The sequence below is a fragment of the Haliotis asinina genome, chromosome 15 (assembly GCF_037392515.1).
Source record: "Haliotis asinina isolate JCU_RB_2024 chromosome 15, JCU_Hal_asi_v2, whole genome shotgun sequence".
NCBI classification, from domain to species: domain Eukaryota; kingdom Metazoa; phylum Mollusca; class Gastropoda; order Lepetellida; family Haliotidae; genus Haliotis; species Haliotis asinina.
In genome coordinates this window covers 48,837,820-48,865,780 of record NC_090294.1, presented here as the reverse complement: position 1 = coordinate 48,865,780, position 27,961 = coordinate 48,837,820, and the positions used below count along the sequence as shown (strand labels likewise).

At 37.9% G+C, this 27,961-nt stretch overlaps 1 protein-coding gene across 6 annotated transcripts in view; it reads left to right on the top strand.

The window, feature by feature from the left end:
* Positions 1–27,961, top strand: part of LOC137265338 (golgin subfamily A member 4-like) — a 135,481-nt gene that overhangs the window by 31,687 nt on the left and 75,833 nt on the right. For all 6 annotated transcript variants that reach the window (XM_067800721.1, XM_067800719.1, XM_067800718.1 and 3 more), the window contains 7 exons: positions 11,289–11,519; positions 14,540–14,653; positions 19,530–19,676; positions 25,164–25,334; positions 25,799–25,870; positions 26,292–26,408; positions 26,970–27,095. In XM_067800721.1, coding sequence (XP_067656822.1) covers positions 11,289–11,519; positions 14,540–14,653; positions 19,530–19,676; positions 25,164–25,334; positions 25,799–25,870; positions 26,292–26,408; positions 26,970–27,095 — 978 coding nt within the window. The remainder of the gene's footprint in view (positions 1–11,288; positions 11,520–14,539; positions 14,654–19,529; positions 19,677–25,163; positions 25,335–25,798; positions 25,871–26,291; positions 26,409–26,969; positions 27,096–27,961) is intronic.

Below are 27,961 nucleotides of genomic sequence, written 5' to 3'. Positions count from 1 at the left end.
GGATTAAAAAACCCCATTGCCTGTCAGTTTTCATTTCGGGCAATCAAATAATGGTATCTTACTTGTCCGTGGACTACTAGATAATTTCCACTTACGGTTTGAAACTGCAAATAATGTTGGATTCATTTCATATCTGCTCATGATGAAGCTATTAAAGTTTGCAGTAGTAACAAAGTAGAGCTTGTAGAGAGTGAAATTATCACTCTTCGGAAGATGGTCCAGTGAATATTAACATCACGCATTTGTCAAAAACTCAGGGCAAGTGGAAAGTTAGTCAGGACAAGTAACTTTCTTGAAGTCACATGCCCTGTGGAAAGTGGCTTTTCAACATATTTTTGAACCCCTGACATGATTGTAAAATTGAACTGGAGATATAAGCTGAATAGAGGGGAAAAGTCTGTGAGCAGGAGAACACCTGAATGTCAGAATATGTTGTAAATATGTCTTTGCAAGGAAATCATTTGATCATTAGGACTTCAGCTGAAATAAAAGTCAATCCTGTGAGTAACCATTAGCTGGACGAGGAGCTCTCCCTCAAAAGCTAATTTGCTATGGATACCATGAAATTAAGAAATTAATCCACCTAGCCAACAGTGCCTCTGCCTCCAGAAAGGTGAAAGTCAGTATCACCAAACTGGACAAATTGCTTGGTTTCTTACACATGCCAACAGATGAATGATCCCTATGTAGGACCCATATGATGATTTTCTAATGGAAACATAGGTGATTCTGGAGCTAGCTGCAGAAAGTGACCTTCATCCTCTACAGCTGTCATAAGTCTGTCTTAGGTGTCTGAGTTAGACAGGTTGTAGCACTAAGATAGTTTTGTGGTACAGGGTTCATGGTGGTGTTGTTAAAAGCATCTGTAGACCTATGTATGTCGTATGTCATTAATGCTAAGATTGCTTACTGTAATGGCTAACTGGTGCCTATAATCATCACAAAGATTTTTAATTAGTAGCTCCTGAGATATGTCGAAGTAGAGGAAATACTTTATGTTGGTCTGATGTAAGTAAGTGCACATGGTTTGTAATATATACTGTTTAAAGAAAGTAGAGGAACTTCATTTTTTTTATTTACGATTAAAAATATTTAAGAGCTTTAACGGAGTCAGTCAGCGTTGATATGATATTATTGAATGTTTTAAGAGTGCATCACCATTTGCACTTCTTTACAACCATAGTTACTTGGAATGTAGTCGCTTTTGAAAGATGACTGGTGTATGGCATTTGCATGTATATGATTTTCATTTTAACACAAACGACCAGAAACAAACACTAACAAATGTGTGATGTAAGATGAGTGTCAAAGTTAATGTTCTAAATGATTTCTCGACCTTCTTGGAAAAAACGTCAAAATTAAGAACATGTATCATCATAGGGACTACTGTGTTGTGCACGTGCTTATCATGCATTTTGTTTAAGGGTGGTAATAGAGGGAAATGGTGATGCGTTCAAAAGATGTCTGCCCTTGAAATGTTTAACATTTACACTTCCTATCCAAATTGAAAGTTCAGTTTCCGCTACATTTTTGATGAGTATAGTAAATATCTTGACTGCCTGTCTCACAAATATCTTAAATGAATGTTGTTTTCCTCATAATGGTGATTGCTAAAAATATGAAATTAAAATGGGCACAAATATGTTTGGATTCACTTTGATGAAGATCGTTCAACAACATGAGTTAGTGCGTGTAGTTTTATGAGGTTTTTAGCGATATTCCAACAATATCACGGTGGGGAACACCAGAACTGGGCTTCACACATTCTGTCCATGAGGGAATTCGAACTTGTGTTGAGCGAACTCTTTAACCACTAGGCTACTTCACCACTCCTCATCATCATGAAGAGTTAGTTTAGTTTGTGCTGCTCTCAGCAATATTCCAGCTATATTGTGGCTGTCTGTAGACAATTGAGCCTGGACCAGACAATCCAGTGATCAACAGCATGAGCATCACATTTGGGATATAATTACGTCTGTCAACTGAGTCTTACAGCAAGCATGGAGGACAAGTCTAACCTTGATCTTTGCTGTTATTGACATGCAGAGTGAGTGAGGTTAATGCTACATTTAACAGAAATACATTGAATATTTTCATTACCAGTGCATTAATATTTTCTGATGCTCAAATAAAAATGTTCCAAAGGCATTATCAAAGTTGAGAGAATATGCCCTAATCTCACTCTAAATTGATTCTACATCACTTGGTGCTGGATTAAGAAACTGACTTAAATTGGCTTCAATTAACAGACAGACCCCAAAGTATCAGCTTATATGTGAGTCAGTTCTGTAACTTGCTGTAATTTGTGTAGCGTTAAGTCAATTTGGCAATCCCTTCATAACTGCTCATAGGTTTCAGGAAAATTGTGAACATCTAGGAGCTGCATCACTCGTAAATTAGGTAGTAACTCTTTTCCCTGTCAGTCTTGAAATTCAGAACATGTGTTTATACAGGCTTCACAGAAAGAATGCTTGTAGCTCAATCACAATGTTAATACTACTGTTACATTATCTGAATAACATGTCATGTCCACTAAACATGATTCCCTGGCAAAACTGCTTCTTTCTTGATAGCATGGTGTACTGGTCTGACAGCCCCTCTGATGGCAGTGCTACTGATTCCAAGCACAATGTTTTTGCCATATGGTAGGTTATTTTTAGTGCAATAGGATCCTTTGAGATTTTTTGTCACACCTGGGAATGAGTTATTTCACAGCTTTTGATAGCTTCAAGTTGTTTGGAGAGACTCGCTATGTATTTCTGGAGAAAATGTTTGTTTTATAACAGAACCCCATCTAGATGCTTGCATGATGCCATATATAGTAATAGGAATTTCAAGTATCTTTGACATCAATATGAAGGAATCTTTTCATTTTCTAGTAAATTATAATGTGCTGTTAATTAAAGAAATGAAAGCTCAGTTTAAAAGGAATGCAGAGATGAGAAATGTAACCCACGAGAATACGAGTCACTTGCAATGGACACTGGGGATGGACCATTTGGCAGATTTTCTTTGACCTGGGATTTTAGTGAAGGAACCATTTTATCCCAGATAGTGCTTGCAAAATACTTATGTTTCAATTTGTTAAAAAAATATTTTGATAAAAATGTGTTCCCAAAATACTTAGGCTCATAGTGTGGCAATGAGTGTTCATTTTGCGCTAAACGGACAAAAGAAAAGTTGCACTGAAAAAATTGTATTTGACCTCAAAATTATATATGTTGTCTGTAAACAGTGTCCTAAACACTTTAGGTTCAAAACATGATTATCATAATGTTCCACATCAAATACTTCTCTATCCGCTAACCATCCTCTGTTTGATTTTTTCTATCATCAAAAATAAGCGTATGGCTGATGTCGGTATATTTTTTAGAAATATCATTTGAATAAAAGTATCTTACATCCTGCATAATGTTTGTGCATGAAATGTGTCGAAAAAAATGTATAGGATGATTTTGAAAATGCTGTGTTTAAAACATCATAAATGATATTGATAACTGTTTTGAATGTCAATTTTACTATGATCAGCAAAACTGATTCCGATATATTTTTCATTTATACACAAATGATTGTTCTTCTACAACTGAAACAATTTTTGCAATCACATAGTTTTATATTGCCTGGTGTTCTATGTCTTCAGAGTATCTGAAAAAAGGCCACAGGAAAACACTTTGAAAAACTTTAAGGCAGTTTAATATCCATCGCACCTTTGTTTGTTGTAGTTTAGGTTCCCGACCACAATAGGTATTGCCTATGGTTAGAGTGACAATGGATAATAATACACCTATGTCCAGCCAAGCATATCTACATGCGTCATTTGTCATGACTTGGATTGTGAGACTATAGGCCTTGCTGGAGTCTTAATAAGGGATTAATGTGAGCTACAGGGAGGACCAAAAACAACTCCCGCTACTTCCCATATGACTGTTCTGTATCTGTTAACAATGTAGAACAAACTTTATGGATATTGTGGATATTATCATATTATTATTATAAATATCAATATTTTGATATCTTTTATTCCTGAGAGCTTAGTAACAATACAAGAATCTGTATTGAAACAGACAAGAAGTTGTTATCCAAAAAGTTTGTTCTATGTTGAATTGTACTTCCAAACTTCAAGAACGCCACTCAAAGAAGTTATCTTTTAACAATTTACGTTTAATAAGTACTTACTCCATTGTCATTCAGTGTGGCCAGATGCATGCAATATTGAAGTTTTGAAAATTAATTTTCTACAGGTTTTAGTCATAGAATATTAAATATCTTATTCGTGTTGACAACAAAAGTGAATGTGTTCAACTCTGCTATTTATTTTTCATGTTTTGTTCTCTTACTTGATTTTTTAAGAATTATCATCCAATCAGAATTCAGTATTCTGTTAGTTGGAAAGGCCTAGGTTTGTGACAGTCCATGGAAAAACAATGATGTTTTTTTTTATTATCAAATAACATATTCCCAAGAAATTTATTTATATCTTTTCAAACAAAAATGCAGAAAAATGACAAATACACACTTGAGGTATTCCCCATCTAGTGTCCAACTCAACTTTTGTTGGTATTGTGTTCATTATGAGAGGCTACTGTAAGGTGAGTTATTTGTGAGCCGGTGTGTAAAGCTGGACAGATGGAGCTGTGAATGTAGAGCAGGAATGATGAGGCTGTGAATGAGAGCGTGTGATCTGTGATGTGTGATGTGTGTGAGCACCCACAGAGATACTGAGAAGACACAGCAACAGGAGATCAGTTACTGTGTGTTGACATTAGGAGCACTGGGGATTTCCTGGTGGTAAGAAGTTTCTCTTTACCTTGTTGACAACACTGTTTGTTGTCTCATTGAATTATTGTATTGAATTGCTGTATTGTATTTAAACTATTACATAGGAATATGGAGCCAATGACAGCATTTACAAATTACATTTAAGGTTTGTTTAGATCTTTTGACACTTGTTTAATATGTAGATATTTGCGTCATGTATTTACAGGTAATGCCAAGATTGTGATATTTATAAATTGTGAATTTATGAAATGGTATATCTCTTTGTTTGTAAGAAACTTCAGGATGGTTAAGAATGAAAAAAATAAATGGTTTACAACACTGGTGTACAGTGGATTTTTTGTGAAATATGAAAGATAACAATACTGTTGTTTTCAGACACAAAGATGACTGTCATTAATTTGTTGATGGTTTATTTATAACAGTTTTTCAACCAGTGGTGTTGACACAAATGTCAACATTAAAAAATTGTTTGCTACATTATTTGAGTATGTTTGTTAAAAGGCTGCGATCACATGACAGGAGAATTGTAGTGCCTCAGCTCACACTTTTATATGTGAAATGTGTGAGTGCTACAGATAGAGGAGCATTGTGTTTTCTCATACTCGAAGACAGTTTTGGACACTTGTTTGCATGAGCAGTATTTTTCACAAGGTGGGTTTTGTCTGTGTCAATAAATTTACATTTCATGAGCACTAATAGCTCATTCCAAGTCGTGACTGAATTTATCTCAAAGACTCAAGAAAATGTATGTTCCTAACATACTAGTGATCCTTTACAGATGATGAAATTCGCAAATTCATTTTGTGGAATTTGTGAAGAAACAACAAGCAAAAGTTTTGTGCATTAAGAAGCATAACATGAAAATTTGATACATGGAGCAAACCAGTTCTTTTTATGATTGATTATGATTATCGGATGTAATGAACCAATAATCCATTATGAGATTTTAACCAATTCCCGAAACTAATTTGTTGGTATGGTGTCTGAATGTGCGGGCTGGAAGTGGGTTTATGAGTGTGGCGTCCACATACCTATATTTGTTGGCAGTGGGTTTGTGGGTATGGCGTCCAGGTCTACTTGTTGGTAGTGGGTTTGATCCTGTCTGTCCACTATAAACTTGTAGCCTGGGGTTAATGTTATCTTGTCTAGCGTCTTATGTCATCCTTAACTTTTAACCTCATATGTTGTTGGTAATTTAGCAGAGATGAAAGCCTCAGTAACTCATTCGGAAAATTGCCAACAGACACATTTAACTGAAATAATCTAAACAGGGTATTGGCTTGATAAACAGTACCTTGATAACAACCAGAGATAGTTAAGCAATTGCCATGGAAACTAGTTATCGGAGATTACTAAGAAAGCAGGAAAGGTTGTCTAGTAATGTGTTATGAGGTGAGCTGTGTCAGTAGATAAGTATGGTAAATGAATGCATTCACTACAACACCTTGGAATGTGATGAAATGTAAGTGAAACATTCCTGTAATGAACAGGTAAGAGGCGGTGGAAAGTAGTTTCCTGTCAGCCTAAAACATATAATAAGGACCTTCTCCATGGCATAGTAGAATGAGTGTCTGGGTGGAAAGCAGATGGTTGGTGAATCAATTCCCAGGATGATTAAAATATTTAAAAGATGCATCTTATCTCAAAGTCTGCCCCAGTTTAGTCCAGTTTGTTTCAGTTTGCTAAAGTGTGCTCCAGTTTGCACCAGTCTCCATATCTTGTTTCTGGCTCACACCATTGGTGAATAAAGCATTTACCCTATACCCTGCCCTCCCAGCAATGCGAAAGTCATAAATGAAGTCTACATTTCCTAAGGTACAGGATATCTGGGCTTCTGAGGGCTCCTTTTCAATTTAGAGGGGTTTATACCCTACAATCAAAATTATATATATTCAGAGACCATTAGTCTAGCTGGAAGTGTGTACAGTATGACTAGAGAGGGTGTGCCTTTCAAACAGAAGCATGGTAAATCAGTGGGCTGGCACTAAGTTGAGTGTAAGTCTGGACTTGTACCAGCTGCTGCATGAGTTCAATAATCTTGAATGCAATGTTACCTCACTTCACCTCACCTCACCTGGAAGTGGGTTTAGTGACTAGTATCAGTACTCTCTCTGTGGGTGAGTGAAATGGATAAAACACATCTGTCAACACTGCATTGGATATTTTTGGACTTGAACAATTGCTAACCTTCCTCATGAATGACTGAATGAAATTTTGTACTTCTGAAGCTGAACCTATTATAAATGTGTGTAAGCATACTAACAACAATTCTATTAATCCATTATTTTTTAGTAACATTATTTTACCATGTGAGCTATATCAGTGAATGTGTGCTTGTGCTGTTTGATCAGGTGAGCTTTCACATGCCATTCTTATAGAGGTATTCCAGACAGTTTTATTCTTGGAAAGAGGATTGTTGCTGTCATTGACCTGGATGTGTTGGTTGATGGACATGGCCTGAGATATTTGCTGTGATGATGTTTCTGGGTTTCTGGTCAGTACTGAGAGCATGCTCTTGGAGACTGGAAAGACCACTGTGATCATTTCAGGCTTTCCTCCACCATGAAGCAGACACACTATGATGTGACAGGAATACTGTTCAGTGAGTGAATGAATTTAGGTTTATTCCACTCAGCATTATTCCGGCTATATGGCATTGATCTGTAAATATTTGAATGTGGACGAGACAGTCTAGTGATCAGGAGCATGAGTGTTGATCTGCGCAAATGGGAACCAATGACATGTGTTACCCATATCAGCGTGCCTGATAACTCCATCCAGTTAGTTGCCTCTTACAACAAGCATAGTCACCTTTTGTGGCAAGCATGGGTACTTGAAGACCTATTCTACCCCAGATCTTCAGGATTCTGGAATGCCATTGAAAATGACATCAAGCCTCATCTGCTCATTTCATACACTCTTGGGTCTGAATATAGAACTGTTGAACCAGCTAAAGATGCTATATCCACACTTCCTTGGAGAACATCTCTGTTGCAATCGCGATAGCTACCTGACCGATGTCCTGAGTCAGTAATAAGTAATAATTCTGGTTCAATGGACTGAATGGCTGGTAATGTTAAGTCACTGCTTGACATGGGTAGAGGAAGAAGTAACCACATCGACTGCTGATAGTTGAATAAAAAATGATGGAGTCAGTATTTTCTAGGTATATACATGGACCTGTCCTTTGATGGGTGTATAAATAATAGATTAATTTTGCTGTACAAATCTGAACATTGGAGGCTGGGTTGACAACTTGTTCCTGGATGTGATTTTCAGACTTTTTACTTATATGCCACCATGGCACATTCTCAGAAGCCTGAAGTATGTCCCACACAGGGATTTCCATATTCTATTGTTGAGCATCAGTAACTGGTATTCTGAACTTCCTATGCATTTCTTGTCAGGAGCATCAGCTATATGTAACATGTAATCAGCATCACTTAGGATTTAATGATTTGAACCTTATGGTTTTGCACCCTGCTGAACTAATAAATTACTTCTTCCTGTTAACTTGTGTGCATGGACACACTGTTTTGCATTGAGAGTAGCCCGGAGTAAGGATCAAGATGTACTTTTCTATACCTGGAAAGTTGATATCTAATCAGATGTGGTATTTCATCAGTGTAATTCATGGTGAAGTACATCACACAGTTTTTGGAGGAATGCTTCTTCCTTCCATTTGGGAGATGGTGTCTGCTTTGTTCCTGTATCTGTCACAGACAGAAAGAAGCGAAAAAATACCCGACCATTTGTCTTTACTGTTAACTGACCACTCACTTTTAGTGAAATAGACTCGCAACAGCTGCTTCTGGACTCAATATGGTCTACAGTTCTCTCAGATCTTAGAAGATAATTTGGAAATAAAGTCAGAGCTCAAAGTCTTACTTGGCATGTCTAGATAGCCTCAGTTCAAACCTGGCCTTGAAAAATATATGTTTGCTCCTTTAGGATCAGAGTACATGTGCCGGGATTTCGAAGGAAGTCCACCTAGCATATCAGTACATTTTGAGAAACATTAATTGATCATGATACAATATGCACTAAGGTTATTCATATGAGATGCTGTCTGGAAATGCTCTGTGATCTAATATGGAGGCCAACAAGGCTAACAATCAGTTGATGTTTACTTGCATGACTGGCTCATTTTATTTCATAGAATCATGAAATGAGATTTAGATTTCTGTTTTGTGATAGGATACTTAACACTAGCTTTTGTATGCAGAATTAAAATGTTAATCAGTACATGGGTAGGTGTGTTGTGCATTGAATCACCTGATATAAATTTGCAATGTGTCAATACATGCGTGAATCATCACTGATTCAGAGACACAAGTTGTGCGAGACACTTTTATTTGAAATTTGCATACACTCTTTCTGAAGGAAGAGATTTGTTTGTCTTGAAAGCCAAATTGTCTGATTTTAATAATGTTTGCAAAATATGCTTCAACATTCAAAAATAGGCAGCTAGATCAAGTTAGTATTATTTATATCTTTTGTTTGAGCAAATAATGTTTAAGAACATTCCATGTGGCTGAGTGGCAAATCAGACCAAAGACCTGGATCAAATTCCTGTAAGGGTGCACATTTTGCAGACCATTTCTGGTATTTTCCATCATGTGTTGGTTAGAAGAGTGTGAAGGCAGACACGGTCACTAAGTATCATGGAACACTTCGGGAAAATTTGAAATGTTCTTGAAAAGAATATTGGCCATTGTCAAACAGATGAGTAAGAAGGAAACACTCCCCAAGAACCTCAGAATCTCTAGCAACTTCAAATTTATCAAACATTTTACCCTGGAGGTGTAATGGCCCTGAAAGATTCTTCTAAGCATTCTTTGTGTTGATGCTGTTTTGGAACCATCGCCATGGATACCAGAGGTTTTCTTTGCCTTCATGACATGCTGCCAAATCAGCACAGAGATACTCCCATGTACACAGAAGTAGGTAACTGATGAAGAACCTTTCAACAACACACTTGATTCAGACTGTGTCTTGGGATGAATCATGTCAAGTCATGTCAGAGCCATTTCTTCTTCATTTCTTCTAACCACCAAATGTTGGTAAATCTCCAAGACTACATACAGGGCCGCTGATAAATTAGTCAGAAATAGGTGATAAATGGTGCTTATATAGAGCTTCTTTGTTGCTGTATACCATAAGATATGAGAATGAGTTGTCAGGATGTGGGTGACCATTTGTGGATTAATAACTATGGTTTTGCTAGAACTTGCATTGGCTGAAACCAACCTTAAGCTTTTGACTATCAATTCTGATAAATTACTTTCAAATACATAAAATGAAATAATGATCACAGTTTGTTTGCAATTTGTACTTTACTAAGAAACCTTTATCACAAATATAACATATGTTACAAAACTGTTCTGCTTGTTTCTAAGAGAGAAAATTTTATAGTTTGAAAAAAAGTTTGTCTTGAAGCGTCACTTGATATTTACTCTTCTCTAGGCCTAAGATGCATGTAGACAGATGAAAGTAATACATAAGTAATTATTGGTGTTATTGAAAGAAACACAAGATTCTGAGTTACATCACTATGGAAGTATGATTGCAAAGTGATATGAAATATAAATGACAAGGTTTCTCTATATGTCAAAAATTCATTTATTTAATTCTTTTCAAATATTTTTTAGTCTTTTGAGGGGGTTGGGCACTTCTGTAAACCAGGGCCCACATGCCCAAAGCAAACTTACTGCACCGACCATCTTATGTTTATGTTGAAGAATGGGCGTTACAATCATTGTAGATCTACGATCGCTTTGTGCAAGTGGGGACAGCTACTGAAATATATGGCTTGACTCTCTGTAATCTTCCTTAGAGGTTTGTAAATTATTTGGCATATCCAAAAGCCAGGAGTGTCATGTTGAAGCATATTATGGTCTGCTTAAAGTTTTCCAGGCTCTCAGTCAGCTACCCAGTCTTGCAGCTCTTTATCTAAGGGTGACATTTGAGGGGGGCACCAACTATTGTGATAGCGGTTGGTTGTTGCGACATATCATTGTTATAGCGATAGTCTATTGCGACCTGCCACTGCAATATGATTGCAGTTTTTTCTCCTTGAATTGTCTCATTTCTCAAACAAATACACAGTTTATACAAAATACTTATAAGTTAACGTAGTTTCCATTTCTTTTGATAACTGACAAGAAATCTCAAACCTAGATCATTTAAACAGTTAGAATATGTACTCTGCAAGTCAGCATCCAAACATCCAATATTTTGTGCCGTGATTTTATCAATGGAAGTCAATTACTGAGCTATCGATAATCACACGTACTATCGATGCATCAGTAGTCTGTCATTTCTTAGTAATACCACTGATTAGTTGTTGTTGAAAACCCAACAATTGCAATCCATGAACCTTTCCACAGCCTACCCCTAACCCATAGCCTTCAGGGATACCGCTGTGATATGCTGGAGCCAGTAGTTTCAGCAATGATAAAGAAGGAAGAAGGCATTTTTTTTATGTTGTTTATTTATATTTATTTCAGATTGAGCAACTGAAGAATAAGGACAAGATAATTTCGCACTTGGAGCGAGAGCTGGGTCATCAGTCGGGGTATGCGCTGCACCTGGCGCTCGAGAGGGAGCCGACGTCACACGACGCCTCCCCCCACCCCGCCGCCCTAGGCGTCACACCTAACATGGATCTCAGTCTCAGCAGCAGCGGCAGTAATGGCAAACTCGGTGATGGCAGTGGAACCAGGGCAACCACTTACACGGTAAGGATCTAAGTCCTCGCAGCGATAGTCCCTTTCTTTCACTGTTGCTACTCTCCACCCATCCGGACGGGTAGCCTTGTGGTTATAGTGCTCACTCATTATACTGAAGATTTGGGTTCTATTCCCATTAATTTTGCAGTTTGTTTGCTGAAAGTGCAAGGGTGAAGTTGTATGCTTTTCCATCAGTTGTATTTATCAAACATAAATTCATTAAGGAAATAATAAGTTTGTCCGACACATTTTGTACATTCACCAGAATGGCATTTTGAAAGTCACCGTATCTGTGCTTTGTGGTTTCATTTGCATGCTAAAGCTAAAGACTTGCACCGCTTAGAGCTATCCTCTCTCATCAACCTGCCATGATGAAGCTTCAACTACTCATTGCATCACTAAACACATCACAGGTATTCCCTCCGTCAGACCAAGGACAGATAACCCGTTATCTGCAAGGACTACACATTTATCAGTAAACTGAAACACTACAAGTATTCCTGTTGCTGCATTGTTATATCTTTTACCAATATTAGAGGGGATTCGCAGCATAGTGATTAATGCGTTCGCTCATCTTAGTGATTCCCACATGGATACAAAATGTATTGCTCAGGTCTGGTCTCCCATGGTCCATCTTACAAAGCGCTACGACTGTCGTAAGTTTGCATTCAAGTATATAGTTGCGATCACCCTAGTGGTACGACTGCTGTGTGACCCAGGGCCAAGGATATGATGTTGCTGGAATATTGCTGAATGCAGTATCAGATCACACTTAACCGTGTACAGTATCATGTAAACATGAATACATATCCAACTGTTCGCATTCTAACTGTTCACTGGAACATCCAATCACACTCAGGATGCAGTATCAGATCACACTTAACCGTGCACAGTATCATATAAACATGAATACATATCCAACTGTTCATATTCTAACTGTTCACTGGAACATCCAATCACACTCAGGATGCAGTATCAGATCACACTTAACCGTGCACAGTATCATATAAACATGAATACATATCCAACTGTTCGCATTCTAACTGTTCACTGGAACATCCAATCACACTCAGGATACAGTATCAGATCACACTTAACCGTGCACAGTATCATATAAACATGAATACATATCCAACTGTTCGCATTCTAACTGTTCACTGGAACATCCAATCACACTCAGGATGCAGTATCAGATCACACTTAACCGTGCACAGTATCATATAAACATGAATACATATCCAACTGTTCGCATTCTAACTGTTCACTGGAACATCCAATCACACTCCGGATGCAGGATCTAACAACCCTGGAGTGGAAATAAAGTGTGTCAAGGTTGAAGTTGATTGTAGTGTTAACAATGGTAGCAACAGAAAATAATTGTGTCTACCTAGATGTTTAACTTGCTTGACATTCTTAGTTAAACTAGCCGGTATTCTAGGTGTACACCTGTATGTAGGCTCATTGTAACCTGTCATTAGAGGGTGGCCTGATAAATAAATGTCATACTTACTTACATATTTAACCCGAGTATGCTCTGATTATTGTGTATGCTGTTAAATTTCATCAGAAATGGATGCTTGTTAGATGTTTTCTGTTAAGGAATATTAACTTAATAACCTTTCTGTTGTGAGATAGGTGCAATGTATAATTATATGAAGAATTATATTGTCATGGATGATGTGACCTCACAGAATAACTGAAATTGGAATTTGATCCATTTTGTAAAAGTTGTAGGCAGTCAAGTTAACAGATTTCAAGTCTATTGTTTTAATAAACTCTTCACCATTGAAATAATAAATCGGCAGTCTTTGTCTTCATTGTTTTTATTGTCTAAACATATATTCTGTAAAGAATGTAAATAATTGAAAAGTGCGATAAGACCACGTAACACACAGGTGTGTTTTATTCCTAGAATTCTCCACCAACACAATCACCTATCCCATACTGAACAAACTTTATGGATAACAGCTTCTTTTCTTTTGTGAGTGCAGTGTTTCGATACAGATTCTTCTACCATTCTCATGCACGCACGCACACACTCACTCACTCTATCACTCTAACCTGCATCAAAACATCACTCTTCCCCAGTCAACAATGATCAAAGGTCCCACTCAAAGAAGTCATCCAAGGACTCACCGTGACCAACTGAGTTGTGACCAACCTTACTGTATGCCAAAAGACACACACCACCACAAGTACATATATACTGGTAGATACTGATGGTGCATGAAGTGGGTTTGCATCCATTGGAGTAAAGCCGGTGTAATCACAATGGTTTGCTAGTCAGTACTATGAGTAACAGTGAACCTTCAACTGATCATCACTCCATTGATGACAAGGCCTAACTCCCAATTACCTTGTTATGCCCTGAAAACTCATTACATATATTTGTCCCTGGCTATTTAACAAAGGACAGGTGCCCGGGCTATGTATGCAGTATGTTTGTTCAGGGATACTGTAGAACTGTTCTTGTAATTGCTGATGCTGATACATATCAAAGCAGCCTTTACCCTCACTCACCCACTGTAATGGGTGAATTGTTAAGTAGTTTGACATGATGTCTCAGCATTTTTGGGAAATAATGAAATAATAATAATCACTGATTCATGTATTGTGCAATCTAGGCTGCTAAATCTTGTAAACTTGACTTCCACTGACACAGTATACTGCTGCAAATAATGTTATGAATCTGGGTGAATCCATGCTATAAATGTGATATCACATGCTACACAATGTTGCATAGGGTGTGTATGCCTAATAAGTAGCTGTGACCAAAATAGTATAGTGTCGGCATGTGGTGCCTATGCTTGACATATAGCTGTTATGAGAAAAGCAGAATGACAAAAACAAAATGCTGCATTGTTAACATATAGTTGTAAGGAGAATAGCTGTATAAATCACAAAATGTTATTCATGTTTTGTGTGGGTCTTACACGTAGTTCTTAGGTAAATAGTATTAACAAAGGCAAGTTGGAATTTAGTGTGCGCATCCATTTGGTTGCAGTTCTGCAGATTTTCTTTGCTTTCAGCTATCATATGAGGGCGAGGGCAAACGAGCTATTGAGGATTTAGCTCACCTAGAGACTGAGGTCCAAGAACTAAAGGAGAAGTGTGACTGTCTGGTGCAAGACAACCAGGAATTGGTAAGGACGTCATTTTGTGTATAGAAATTTAGGAAATTTTAGGCAGTATACTGCATCCATGCTGCCTCACACAGAGGTAGTGAGTAAGTTTAGTTTTACGCCGCACTTAGCAATGTTCCTACTATATGGCTCCGGTCTGTAAATAATTGAATCTGGACCAGATAGTCCATTGATCAAAAGCATGAGCATCGATCTGCACAACTGGGAACTGATGACGTGTCAGCGAAGTCAGGGAGTTTGACCACCTGATCCAGTTAGTCGCCTCTTTCAAGTGTGGGTTGCTAAAGTCCTATTCTACCTTCACGGGTTTCTCACACAGAGACTGTGTACTGGTGTCAGCATTACAACAAATATTGATATGTGCATCTTGTTTTGATTGTGTGGTGATGAATCTATTTTAGGTGATAACCGTGTTGAGGTGTACTTTTGAGAAATCCCATCATATTCACGCATTTCTGGTTGATAGTATCATTATCCCCTCCCAAAGTATTACGTAGGATGCAGAAAGGAGCTTCACATTCACTGTGTTTCGTTTTCTCGACTTCTGCATGCTATAATTCTTTTGAACATAGAATTGGGCAGTTGGACTTGAGGCTTAGATGATTTTGTGGCAATGTACCCGGATAGGGTGGGGTTTTGTATGGATATATTAATTGAAGTAAATTAAGAACAGATTCATACACAGATATTTAACATTGGATTTTTGTTGTTGTTTTGTTATGGTGATACAATTTAGACCTTTGCAAATCTCATACATAACCTTACTCTAAAATGATGAGAAAAGTACCATTAAAACATTAAGACATCATTTGGTCATTGATAATATCATTTTTTATTAACTTAAGGATTTAAACTATAAGGATTAAGCAAATTTTAGTATGGCTAGGAATATGTTGGTTGCAATTTCATGCACAATTCAATGTGGGGAGCATCATATAGATGGTGTATTGCTTGATGCTGTGATAGCTATAGTTAAATAAACAGACTATTAGGGACAGAGTGTTATCAGACTTTATCTTCTTGTCAACTCAGAATTTGTATTTGTATTCAAATTGGAACTTGAATTAAAAGATAACACTTGATCCATGGTGCTTTTCAATATACAGAGCTTAGCATTTGGTTGCAAGGTTATCTATAATACAAAAACAGAAAGAATTATGTACCTTGTTAATAACTGACCTAACAGGTCACCAGTTTTTGTTACCAGTATTTTCTGCTCAAGGACATACACAAAAAAACTCACACAAATATCTGGTAACTTTAAGGTGAAATATTTGTGACATCCCTTACTATCAAGGAAACAGTATGGGCCTGTACTTATTCTTACTAGTAGTGAGAACTAAGATCTCCTTTGATCTGATATTAATAACGCTATGGTTGATTGATCATCCTGTAAACCATTATGTTCAAACACAACAAGAGTTAGCACATGCCTGCTTTCAGTTCCTGTTTTGCTTGCCCAATCGGTCTGCTAGGTAATGCTAGTTCTTCCTAACACATCAGCCAGGTTTAAATCTTCTCACTTCTTGAACTGAGTTTCAGTAGAGGAGGCAATGTGAGTATGGGAATCTGTTAACTTCAGTATGAATTGTAGATATTGGTTGTGTCTGTGTGCAGGTGGACACAGTCAGCATGGTCAGCAGTATATCAAGTTGTGTCAGAATGTGAATCAATGTCAGATTGTGATCCTGAGGGGATGGAGGATCAAATTGGGTCTTCATAACTTATCACATGTCTGTATATATATTGGACAAAAATAGTTAAGGATGTATGTAAATTTTGAAATTATGAATAATGATCTATTAATTCATTGACAATCTGATGAAATATCAATATACCAATATCCTTAAGATAGTTTGTCCTGTGTCGGTGATACAAGAACAGCCGGGCCTCCTTATATGCGTATCCTTCCAATGCATTTCATCATTACTGTGCCAAGTACACCTTGTTGTGTTGGTTCCAGCAGATATTCAGGGTTATTGATTATTGACTGTTATTGAATATTCTGTGGCAATGATGTTTTTTCTAGCATTGGTGTGTGCTGTTAGGCACAAGTTGATTAGTTTCAGGCTAATCGCAAAAAAAATATTTATCATGGTTATTTCCCATGCAGCTCCTACCTCATCTAACAATATATCATATACCATTGTCCCATCAGAACCCTTGTACCGCATGCTGTCACAGACCTCTTCATTCCACAACTGTACCACACACCCTCATATCTGTTCTCTTGAACCATACCCCTTATTCTTCCACAACACCCTACGGCAACCAGTCACCCCATTCGAAACTGACAGTGAAGTCCCAGGTTAGAATGTATCATCAGAAACTCATGCTTGTCATAAGAGGTGACTGCCCGTATTAAATGGTCATGCTCATTGACTAGGTTGACACATGTCATCAGTTCCTAATTGTGCGGATCAATGCTCATGCTGTTGATCACTGGAGTACCTGGACCAGACTCGAATATTTACGGACTGCTGCCATATAGCTGGAATATTGCTGAGTGTGGCTGAAGCTAAGCTTGCTCACTCACGTTACAAAAATCAAAGCCTGTTGTATGCTTCACACAGTACATAATTCATATGTTATACAATGTTTAATGTCAATTTATTGTAGCTATAAACATTATCAGTTGCTTTGAAATGAAAACTTAAGACAGGTTTTCTCCTGACCTATTGGTTGTGTCATGATGTAACCAAGCAGCCAGCCATTATAACTGTATATGTACGTCATCAAACTCATTCTGACAGAAATGATTAAATTGAAATATTGCACCACAATCCCTGATCCATTGAACAAGCTAGCTCTATGTTGATCCTTCAGAGCAACCAGCCCATATTAACGTCTGATGGTGAATGTTTCAAATCTTAGACTGATGATAGAAGGTAGGAATGGCAATAAAACTGAATTATTTCATGCCTTGAATCCATGGATCGGTGTTATGTGGCCGTGTAGGGCTGCTGTGATGGATAGGTATTGGCTGACGACCTTTCATACAGGTACAATGGCACTTGGAACAGCGGTGGTTGGTTGACTGGAGGTAGTGACGGATTGATGTAATAACTGGGTGATTGCCGTGGAAATCAATTTGTCAGACCTGTGGGAAAAGTCATCAAAATGTTGGTGTTTGTGAGAAGTGGAAGGTGTTTGAAAATATGCTGTGAACATTTCGTGTTTTTAAGGATTCAGAACTGTCCTGGGACATACTTTAGATATACAAAGGGGAGGAGGACTTGGATATATTGTGATGATCCGGTCGTTGTGCATGTGTTTGTGAAAATGTAAAGACAAGATGAGGATGTGATTCCTGGACATATATGTTTTGGTGTTTTAGCTAGCTGAGTAAATTTGTAAATAGTGCATTACAGTGATGCGATAGAGAAAGGATTTTGATTTCCAGCAGAAGAAGGGAACAGAAGAAGGGTGTGAGTGATTTGGGCATATTGTATGTGTTGCTGAAATTCAAGTGGAATTTTCTGTGAACTTACTTAAAAGATTTGATTTGAGTCTTAATGTCTTTCCAATTTAAAGTTGAAGATGAACATGAATAAGAGCTAATACATTTACAGGAGTAAATACATTCTTTTAGATTTCTCTGTTGTTGGGGAAGATGTTGCAAGCGTTCATTTTACAGTTAGCAGTTTAGTTCTAGCAAACATGATATCAGCTTCATAAGGATTTCTGAAGATGGCTATGGTCAAGACTTGAACACTGACACTGTTTTACTTTGAAGACGCAGGAATGAATCAAAGAATATTTGTTTGCTGAGATCTGTTCTGCTGCAGTACAGCTGTTCAGTGTTACTGGTAGTGTTTCGGTGCATTGATGATGCTCACTATTGAGTATTGACCATAGAGACGAACAAAAGTTGTCTGGTGTTGTGACAGTTAGTGTTTAACTGGAACAGGACAAGTGCAAGTGTAAAATAGAAAATTTGGTTGATGCAGAATTACTTAGCGCCAAAAAGTCTGTGGAGAAGACAGTATTATCTGTACTATCAACTATACGGTCGTATACCATTTTGGCATCAAAGATAAGCAGGTGTTCACCAAGGTAAAGCTGTGCACCTGTTGGATTTACCTGTTGAATATATTTAATCAGGAACAAATTGGTTGTCGTGGGTGATAGTCACTGATAAATCGTTTCTTCATGTCAGTATAAGATGTCTACTGGCACATGTTTGGTCAACAGCTGGAGGATATATTTGGTGCATATTTTTGTGATAGAATTGATATTGGTAACTTAATAAAATGTTTGTACTAGTCACATTTGATTGATAGACCTGAATTTATGAAGTATTTACTGTTTTTGTTACAAAGAAGTTACTGTGATCTTTTTAAGTGTGGAAAATGCTTCTTTTTCAACTTTAAATGTACAAACAAAATATATGTGTACTATTTTAACCTGTTGTGTCTTTCAGTGTAAAGTCAAACACATATGATAACCACTTTGCAGTCAATACTATAATCAGTCTCAAAACCAAATGTGTTCATCGTCTTACATTTAGTTAAAATGTTATTCTCCTTGACCTGTGCATATTTTGTATGTTCTCCTCTTCATTTGCACATGTGTGCAGGTAAATATCCATTATAATTGTTACATAACTGTTATATTTGCATAATCCATTTACATCTCTGCAATTACAGAGCTGCACCTTGGGAATGATTTCTATAAATCATTTCGTTATAGTGTTTCACTTCTCAGTATTGAAGCAGAGTGGCAACCTTTGTTGCCATCTAAAATGTTCACTTATTAATGTTCACTTATTAACAAGAAGCTTCAGTGCCATGTCTCTACTATTAAAAGTAGTTTTACGATCACCATTTTTTGTGGAATGGTGCTATTTCTTGAAACTTATATGTTTTGTTTACAGAGTAAGAAACTCAAAGATATAGAACAGAAGAACCGACAACTTAATGAAAAGAACAAGAAGTTTCTTGACAAGAATGTGGAACTTACCTCTATCAACCGAAACCTCAAGGACCAAACTCAGTTGCTCACAGAGGATCACAAGAAACTTGTAAGTTTCATTATAAAACAGGTCAATTAGCTTTATGGAGTTTGATGAACATCTATTTGAACAGTATTCCACTTTTAGCATGGCATATCTGTAAAATGTTTGATGGAAGCTGATGTTTACAACTTTTGTCAAGCTGATGTGCAAGAACCATACCAGGATTTGAACTTGGGTCTCTTGCTCCAATATGGTATGTAACTGTGCACAACAGAATGTCTCACCATGGTTGCTAATGCCACACCCTGTTATAGGGATACAAGCTTGCACTGCATGTAAGCAACCAAGTAATCACTTGGTGAATCCTCTAAGAACAGCTTCAGTCTTTGTGTGTGCCACATTGAGGTGGTTTGTAAACACCCCAATCCAGGCCAGACAACCCAGTGATTGATGATATGAGCATCAGTGATATACAATGACATGCACTCAATCATGTCACCAAGCCTTATTATGATACCAGTGTAGTCACCAGTCACAGCTCACACAGGACTACACAAACAACAGCATGACTATCAAATACAGCTGGAATATTGCTGGATGCAGCAATAAAGAACAAATAAATAAACAGTAGTCGGTGGTATAATTGGTGTAGATTTGTATGGCTCTACGGCCAATATACTTAAAGCAACACTCTACGAAAAAAAAACATTATTATTAATTTAAGAAAAAATTCCTGAAAAATAAATCACAGTTTGGAAAAAGTATTTATGTAATGTTGAAAGAGTATGTTTTCAGCCTTAGCAGGATTTGAGTTAACTGTGTAAAGGCAGAGGTGAATGGGTGAATTTGAAAAATCAATACTACTTGTATACAGTGTATTGTAGTGTGTGTTGGACACCTGAGTATTTGATGATGGAGGTGGGGAAGGGATGGCCTACATTTTACAGTAAACACATATGAAAAATATCAGCCTTTGTTAGCCTTTAATTGTTTCCTTCACAGCTTCCATGTGCTTCCTAGCCTTGTAAACTGGAAGACATATATTTACATTGATATTTTTCAGAAAATTGAAGTGGATTTGCTTGACATTTTACATTACAGTTGTATGACACATAAATCTTCTCATGAATGATGTATATTATGTGTCAAGTATATGTTTTTCTTATCCTGACTATCCAGTTTCTTGACCTCCATGTCAAACACATAACAGGCACTGTGTGTGAGATGTGTGTAATTGTGTGACTCACACACCACAGAGCAGTTTTCTGGAAACTGATACACTGGGACTCACTTGTTCAAGTCAGATCGTTTTGACAAGAATCGTCACTGAAAGTTTGTATAATGGGTTATTGTGTGTCTGTATCATTGTGTTGTCCTTTAAGCATTCAAAGTCCCTTAAAACGCTCCCACAACATCACTTGAGGTTGAGATATAGGCGGCTTGGGCCACCCTAATGATTGGTTGTTAACATTGTTTCTGTGACTCCACAGAGTAACTCCCAGCTACCTCAAGAAAGGGTGAGAATGATCTACTTTTTGTGTATTCAGGGGTTGTTTCTCAACTGTGTCATGATACCATGTGATCAAAATACTGACTAAGTGCTTATCTTGATTTGTCTCTTTCCTCATGCTTACCAAAAGAGCATATCAGACTTGAATGTTGCTCATTTCATTGACCAGATAGGGACATTTAGCAGATTGCTGTGAACTAGATGAATCTTTTAGCTGCTTTTTGCAACACCCCATCAATATTATGTCGGGACACCAGAAATAGGTTTCGTGCTTTGTACCCATGTGGGATTCGAACCTGGTCTTTGGCATCACAGGTGTCTGAACTACTAGGCTACCCTTCTGCCCATGTGAAATAGATGAATTGTTGATGAATCAGACATCAAGCAACATTGCCTCATCCCAGCTAAGTAATGGTTGGTGTGAGTTGCTGGTTGTCCAAACATTAATTGGCAACTTGATGAGGATACTCTGCCGCCTACTAAATCAACCTGAGAGAGTAGCCAGCAGTATGTGGATCCCTGGGTACACACCACCTGGTTCTCCTAACCCTGCCTGCTGGCTTCTCTCAGTCTACAGTAATAGGAGATAGCTAGACAAACAAACACCCTGGCATTAGGTACAGAAACTATTACCTCTGGGGTTCTTGGAATTTTCCAGAGGAGCTGTCCGAGTCACAGGCAACCAAACATCAGATGTATCAAGGGGAACTTGTTTGTTGTGCTGAGGGTCACAGGATGTGTACTAATAGTTATTTAGGAGATCAAATACTAGTATCATATATGTTCGCACCATTGCTAGCTTGCTGCTCAGAGCTTTGGGATGTTTTACATTTGTCAAAATGAACTGGATCTGAATGTAGATAACGGTTAATAAGCACACTGTAAATAGGAGTTGCATCTGTTTTTGTTCCTAGTGATCTGCTTCATAACAAAGTCTGTGGATGTTATTATTTTCCCATTTACTCAACACTTACTGTAATGCCAGGCACTTAAGAGAGCAAGTTAGATTTATCCCCCAGACCATTCAAACTCCCAAGTGTGGGGCTCCTTTTTAATTATATGCTTCTGTCTAGACTTCATATGTATTTGTTAATAATTAAAAGTATTAATTAATGATAATTTCTAGGAAATATGGGTCCATTAGTGTACTGGTAAATAAACTGATGTTACGTAAAATTTTAACACACTTAGTCTGTAAGAATAGAATCATTGTACATGCATGGAAGCCATTCAGTACAGCAGTGGAGCAAGGCTAGTTTCTGTCTGCCTTTCACATTTTCAAAGACAAAATGTTTTGTCTTTGTGGCAGAGTAAATATAATCTCAGCGTATGTTATGGTGTAATAAGACCAGTGTGTGGATATAGGCTTGCATAGTTTTTCTCATAAATGTTTTAACCCAGAATGTGTGGAATAAAAAAGATATACAGTCGACCCTGGACGTTTTGGTATCACGTTTTGGAGACATCCGATTAACTGGATCAAACAAGAAAAAGTGAAAATTAAGTGAAAGCAAAAACATTTCATGTACGTATATCAATAAATCAACAGTCAGTAGTAATAACAGTGAATCATCATAACATATAAGTGTACCGATAATACATGCAAGGCGGAACGCAGGTTACCATTTGTCAGGTTGTGTCGGATGTAATCGTGTAGCGTGTGGAGCTTCAGAGGGTAGAGTTAGATAAAAAACATAAATCGATGACAAAGAGTTTCTATTTTGCCAATTGCATATTCTTTTTTTAATTTTAAATGCCCTAAAAGCATATGACATCGCGATGAACTTATGCTGTCTGCAGAAAGTAAACTTCAGGACGTTATCACATGACTTAGATCATGTGGCAGGCTATTTTTGACTTGCATCGCGACAGATGGCAGGTGTCGATTTATAAGCATTATATACAGTACAGTTACAGGGTAGTTTACCTTAATCCTACTTAACATGTGTTTTTGTTACTGATGAAATGTTCTCACACTCGCCAAATCCTAATGAACAACCCGAGTGACACGCGTCACTAGTGTTTTGATCCACTTACACCAAATGCCTTCCGATAGATTATGAATGAAATCACACATACTCGTGTGGTAAATGGTATTGATGTGACACATGCACGTTGCACAGATCTCTCCGCCTGGATAACTGGATCATTTTACAATGGAAATCTATAGGAATAATTTAAAAATTCACTATCAGGCCCCCAAAGTGTGGGATTCGGTTAAGTGAGTACAAGTAATGAACGTAAGTTTCGTTTCACATAAAAATTGTCTGGAAGGCAGGGTTTCCAGATGTGGGGTCCAAGTAAATGGGGTTCGACTGTATGTGGAATTGTTTTAAAATCTTGGCATAAATTGTGCAACTGTCAAAACTCCTACTTGATCGGTCACAGTGCTTACAGATATATTTTAAGTCACACATGAAATTGATAACACATTCCATAATGCACAAATTGAAGGGCAGGATATGTTCACGTTTTGGCGAATACTTGGTATCATCACATATGATTCATTATTACATTCAAATGACACATTTGGTAGGATAAACCAGATTCTGGTTTTAGAAGAGATTTCTTTTGATCTTGGAGCTGCTTTTGCCACTTCTATGAGTATAGGTGTCATTGGCTGTCATAGTTATGTAAACATGATTTACTTGCTATGTCAGTTCAGATCACATCAGGCCAAGAGTAGTTGTGTTTGATGTGGAAGAAAATTCTCCCCCATAGAGAACCTAACCAACCACAACTCTCTGACATGAGGAATTATTCTTATCTGAACGATCGAAAAGGTAGTTTTTGCCAAGAAAAGCAAATTTGTCGGAAGAATCCAAGCCAATTAGTCCGTCCAAATACACTGCAAATGTGGCTTGTTGATCCCATCACTAGTTCAGACAGCCAACACTGCTGTCAGGTATTTCCCACCATTCCATCAGCACTGTTCCCCTAACAACTAGGTATAGTGTTTACACAGGGAAGGCTATGTGGTACCTTCCAGTCTACCTTGCCAAGTCTGCTGGGGTTCTGAAGATACTTTTATTCCAGTAATGTGTTAAGAAAACAGTTTCTTGTCGGAGTTTCGGACTGGAGATAGGGAAAATATCAGGTGTGGTTAAGATGGACCAAGGTCCCGATCCACAAAGCGTTCGTAACGTTATGACCTATTGTTGCTCTATAATTCCCATAGGCTTTCAAGTGGCATAGTTCTACCAATGTTTTGTCGATAGGGTCCAAGGTATCTTGTTGTGAGTGAGTGAGTTTAGTTTTATGCTGCTTTTAGCAGTATTCCAGCAGTATTCATGGCAGGGGACACTAGAAATGTTCTTCACACTTTGTACCCATGTGGAGAATCAGACCTGGGTCTTTTGTGTGGCTTTAACCACTAGGCTACCCCACCACTCCCTGACAACTTGTATATATGATTTCAATGTGACACACCATGAAAACAAACACAAGCCTGTAGACACATTTTGTTCCAGTGATGTGTTGTAGCCCACCTGTCTAACTTGCTGCAATTTGATGGGCAAAGTTGTATCCTTTCATAGTGCAATAAAACTTATTCATTATAGATTTGCCATGTATGTGCTGTTTTTGTGTTTGTTTGCATCACTGATGTAACTGGGTTTCACTGTGGTATGTATCTAGAGCTGCCTTGATATCATCTTTCCTACCACATGAAACTGACATGAGGATGGAAATGAAATATTGTCAAACTGGCCTGAGTTCCAGAACCATCAGGAAGATGGACATTCCACATAAAGGTTATTTTTATGATGTGTCCTCTCTGTTCCAGAACCGCTGGCATGAACATTGTGTCCTCTCTCTTCCAGAACTGTTGGCATGAACATTGTGTCTTCTCTCTTCCAGAACCACCAGCATGAACATTGTGTCTTCTCTCTTCCAGAACCACCAGCATGAACGTTGTGTCTTCTCTGTTCCAGAACCACCAGCATGAACATAGTGTCCTCTCTGTTCCAGAGACACCGGTGTTAATACTTTGTCTTCTGTGTTCCAGAACCACGAGTAGGAACATTGTGTCCTCTTTGTTCCAGAACCACCAGTATGAACATTCCAGACGCAAGTGTCAACAGCTGATGAAACAGCTGCAGCAGGAGCGTTGTGATCTCAGCTGTGCAGAGGAGAAGGTGCTGCAGATGGAGGGCATGAAGCAGCAGATCACAGAGCAGGGCAAATCCATCGCTGCGCTCAAACAGGCCTGCTCAGTGAGTATAGAGATTACAATAAGAACACAATAGACTGCACACAAACAAGCCTGCTGAAAAAGTACGAAGGACTCAAAAAGGCCTGTTCAGTAAGTAGCTAGGACTAGAAAAGGCCTGTTGAATAAGTAGCTATGATGCAAAAATCAGTAGCTAGGACATATATATTGCAAGAGGAGCACTGCAGTAGAATTCTAAATAGCTTCCTCTGGCAAGAGGCAGATTTTGCAGTCCAATGGATCTGGGCCCTTGTTCTTGAAGCGTTTGTAGCCCTAAGAATTCTTAACTTTGATTGTAGCCAATGTGTCAAGAATGGGCTTAAGAAGTGTGTAGTGCTACAAATGTTTTAAGAATAGCTAGCCAGGTCAATTAACGTTCGTACATGCCCTGTACAGACAGGGACTTTAGTACATATTCACATGAGGATAATGACATGTTGGCAGTCAGCATTCTTTCATTTGTTTCAGGAAAAAGACAGAAGAATAGAGTTAATACAACACAGGAAGAAGAGAAGAAGGTTAATGAGATCGCAAGAGAAGGTAGTTTGTGTGTGCATGCATGTGTGCACATTCCATGAAAGGGGTTTGAAGGGATTTGCTGGTTGTTTCATGCCACACTCTGCAATATTCCAGCTATATGGCGGCAGTTGTAGATAAACAAGTCTAGACCATAAGCATCCAGTGGTCAACAGCATGAACAAGGGTGCATCTTTGATGGCTGTGTTGTGGTATTGACTAGGTGGGATTGTGCTACTGGGAGGTAAGTGAGATGAGGGTGTGGGATGAGTGTGTGAGAGGGTTCATAGCAGTAGCGAGATAAGGGTGTGCCTGGTTGGTTTGAGTGTGTATTGGAAGGGATGGAAGCAAAGGGGTGGGTATATATTGGTGATGAAACATGAGGACACAGCCTGAAAGTTTCTCCTTGTTGGTCAGGTTACATGTACCTCTTTTGTCCTGGCAGTGTACGGGAGTAAAGGAGACCTTCTATGGATATGATGAAGACAGCCGATCAGAAAACTCAGAGAACTCGCTGTCATCTGTTTCCTTGACGGTATCTGATGATGACCTTTGGGATGAGGTAAAAAATAATGTCATCAGGTTTTCAAATTATCACCTACAACATAAAAAAATGTTTTGTTTATTGAAGACCACTAATTCATCTGGTCACTTGTTTTCGAACAAACAACAGAGTAAAAATAATATCATCAGGTTTTCAAATTTTAGAACTTCACATACAGTGTATGATCCCAAAAATATTGACTTTTTGAACACAACTTTATCTAGTTACTTGTTCTTGAACAAAGTACAGAAACACAGTACATTTGTCCAGACCAAATCACTGATATGTCAATGGCCTTGGGCACTGAATCGAATATATTGCTGCTTTGAAAACTATTAAATTCACATCAGGGTATCTGGTCTGGAAGTGCTAGATGCCTCAGACTTATATCACACCATTATGAAGATATGGATTGTGGTGTTAGACAAAAGATCAGAGTGAATATGTGATATAAACCCATGAACAGTAGATCCTAGTACTGCTAGGAGAGGCAACTCCTCAAAGTGTTTGTTCATACCTTAACTCCCAGTTGTTAATTCTCATATGTATAGACATGTATCTGGAGTTAAATATGTTTAGCTGACACGTGAGGAGGTGGAGAAGAACTATCAGAGGTTGATGCGTGAACACCAGGAGCTGCAGAAGTCTCATGCCTTGTTGCAGAGTCAGACTGATGGTCTGCTCGACCCACAGAGGGAGGCCAAGGTACGACTCACATATCACTTCACATTTATGTAGTGAGTGAGTGACTGAGTGTGTGATTATGGTTTTATGATGCTTTTAGCCATATCAAAGTTGGAGACACCACTATGAGCTCAAGACATTGTACCCATGTTGGGAATCAAACCAGGATCTTCAGCATGATGGGCAAAGGCTAAACACAAGGCTACCCTTCCACCCAACAATTTTTTGATAGATGTGAAATCAGGATCTTCATTAAGAACAAATGTGATAAGGACATAGGGTAAGGAAAACATTTGCATAAATATTTGTTTACTTTTTTGAAAAGGATTTCAGGGATTTAAAGGATGCAAATTCCTGTGTCATATGTGCATAAAACTAACGGACACAACGAAATTGGTAAGAGCATCCACAGGGATGCAGGAAAGGTCCAAATACTTGTTTTTAAAATGTTGATCTCATAACAATAAGTTATCACTGAGTCTGAAACTAGCTGGGTTATAATATCATTTGCAGTTTAATTATTCTGTTGATCATGATGCACAATGCAATAACAGAAACTGAATTGCAACAATATCATAACATAGTATGAATGATAACAATAAGTGTCTGGAACCCCCATTTTATAGTCCAGGCCCCCTGAAACTTAGGAGTATAAGTCCCAGGGACCCTCAAATACAGGACTCAAGGTAAGTCCCTGGGGCTTATTATGATTATTTACAAATGTCAGCAAAATTAAAGTGTGAAATATTCTGGAAGATTGTATACAAAAACTGATTTATGAACCAGAAAAAAAAGCAGGACTAGTATTCTGATGAGAAACAAATTGTAGCTCCTGTTCACAAACATAATTTTAATTATTTAAAGATTGTAATGTTCTTCAGATTGAA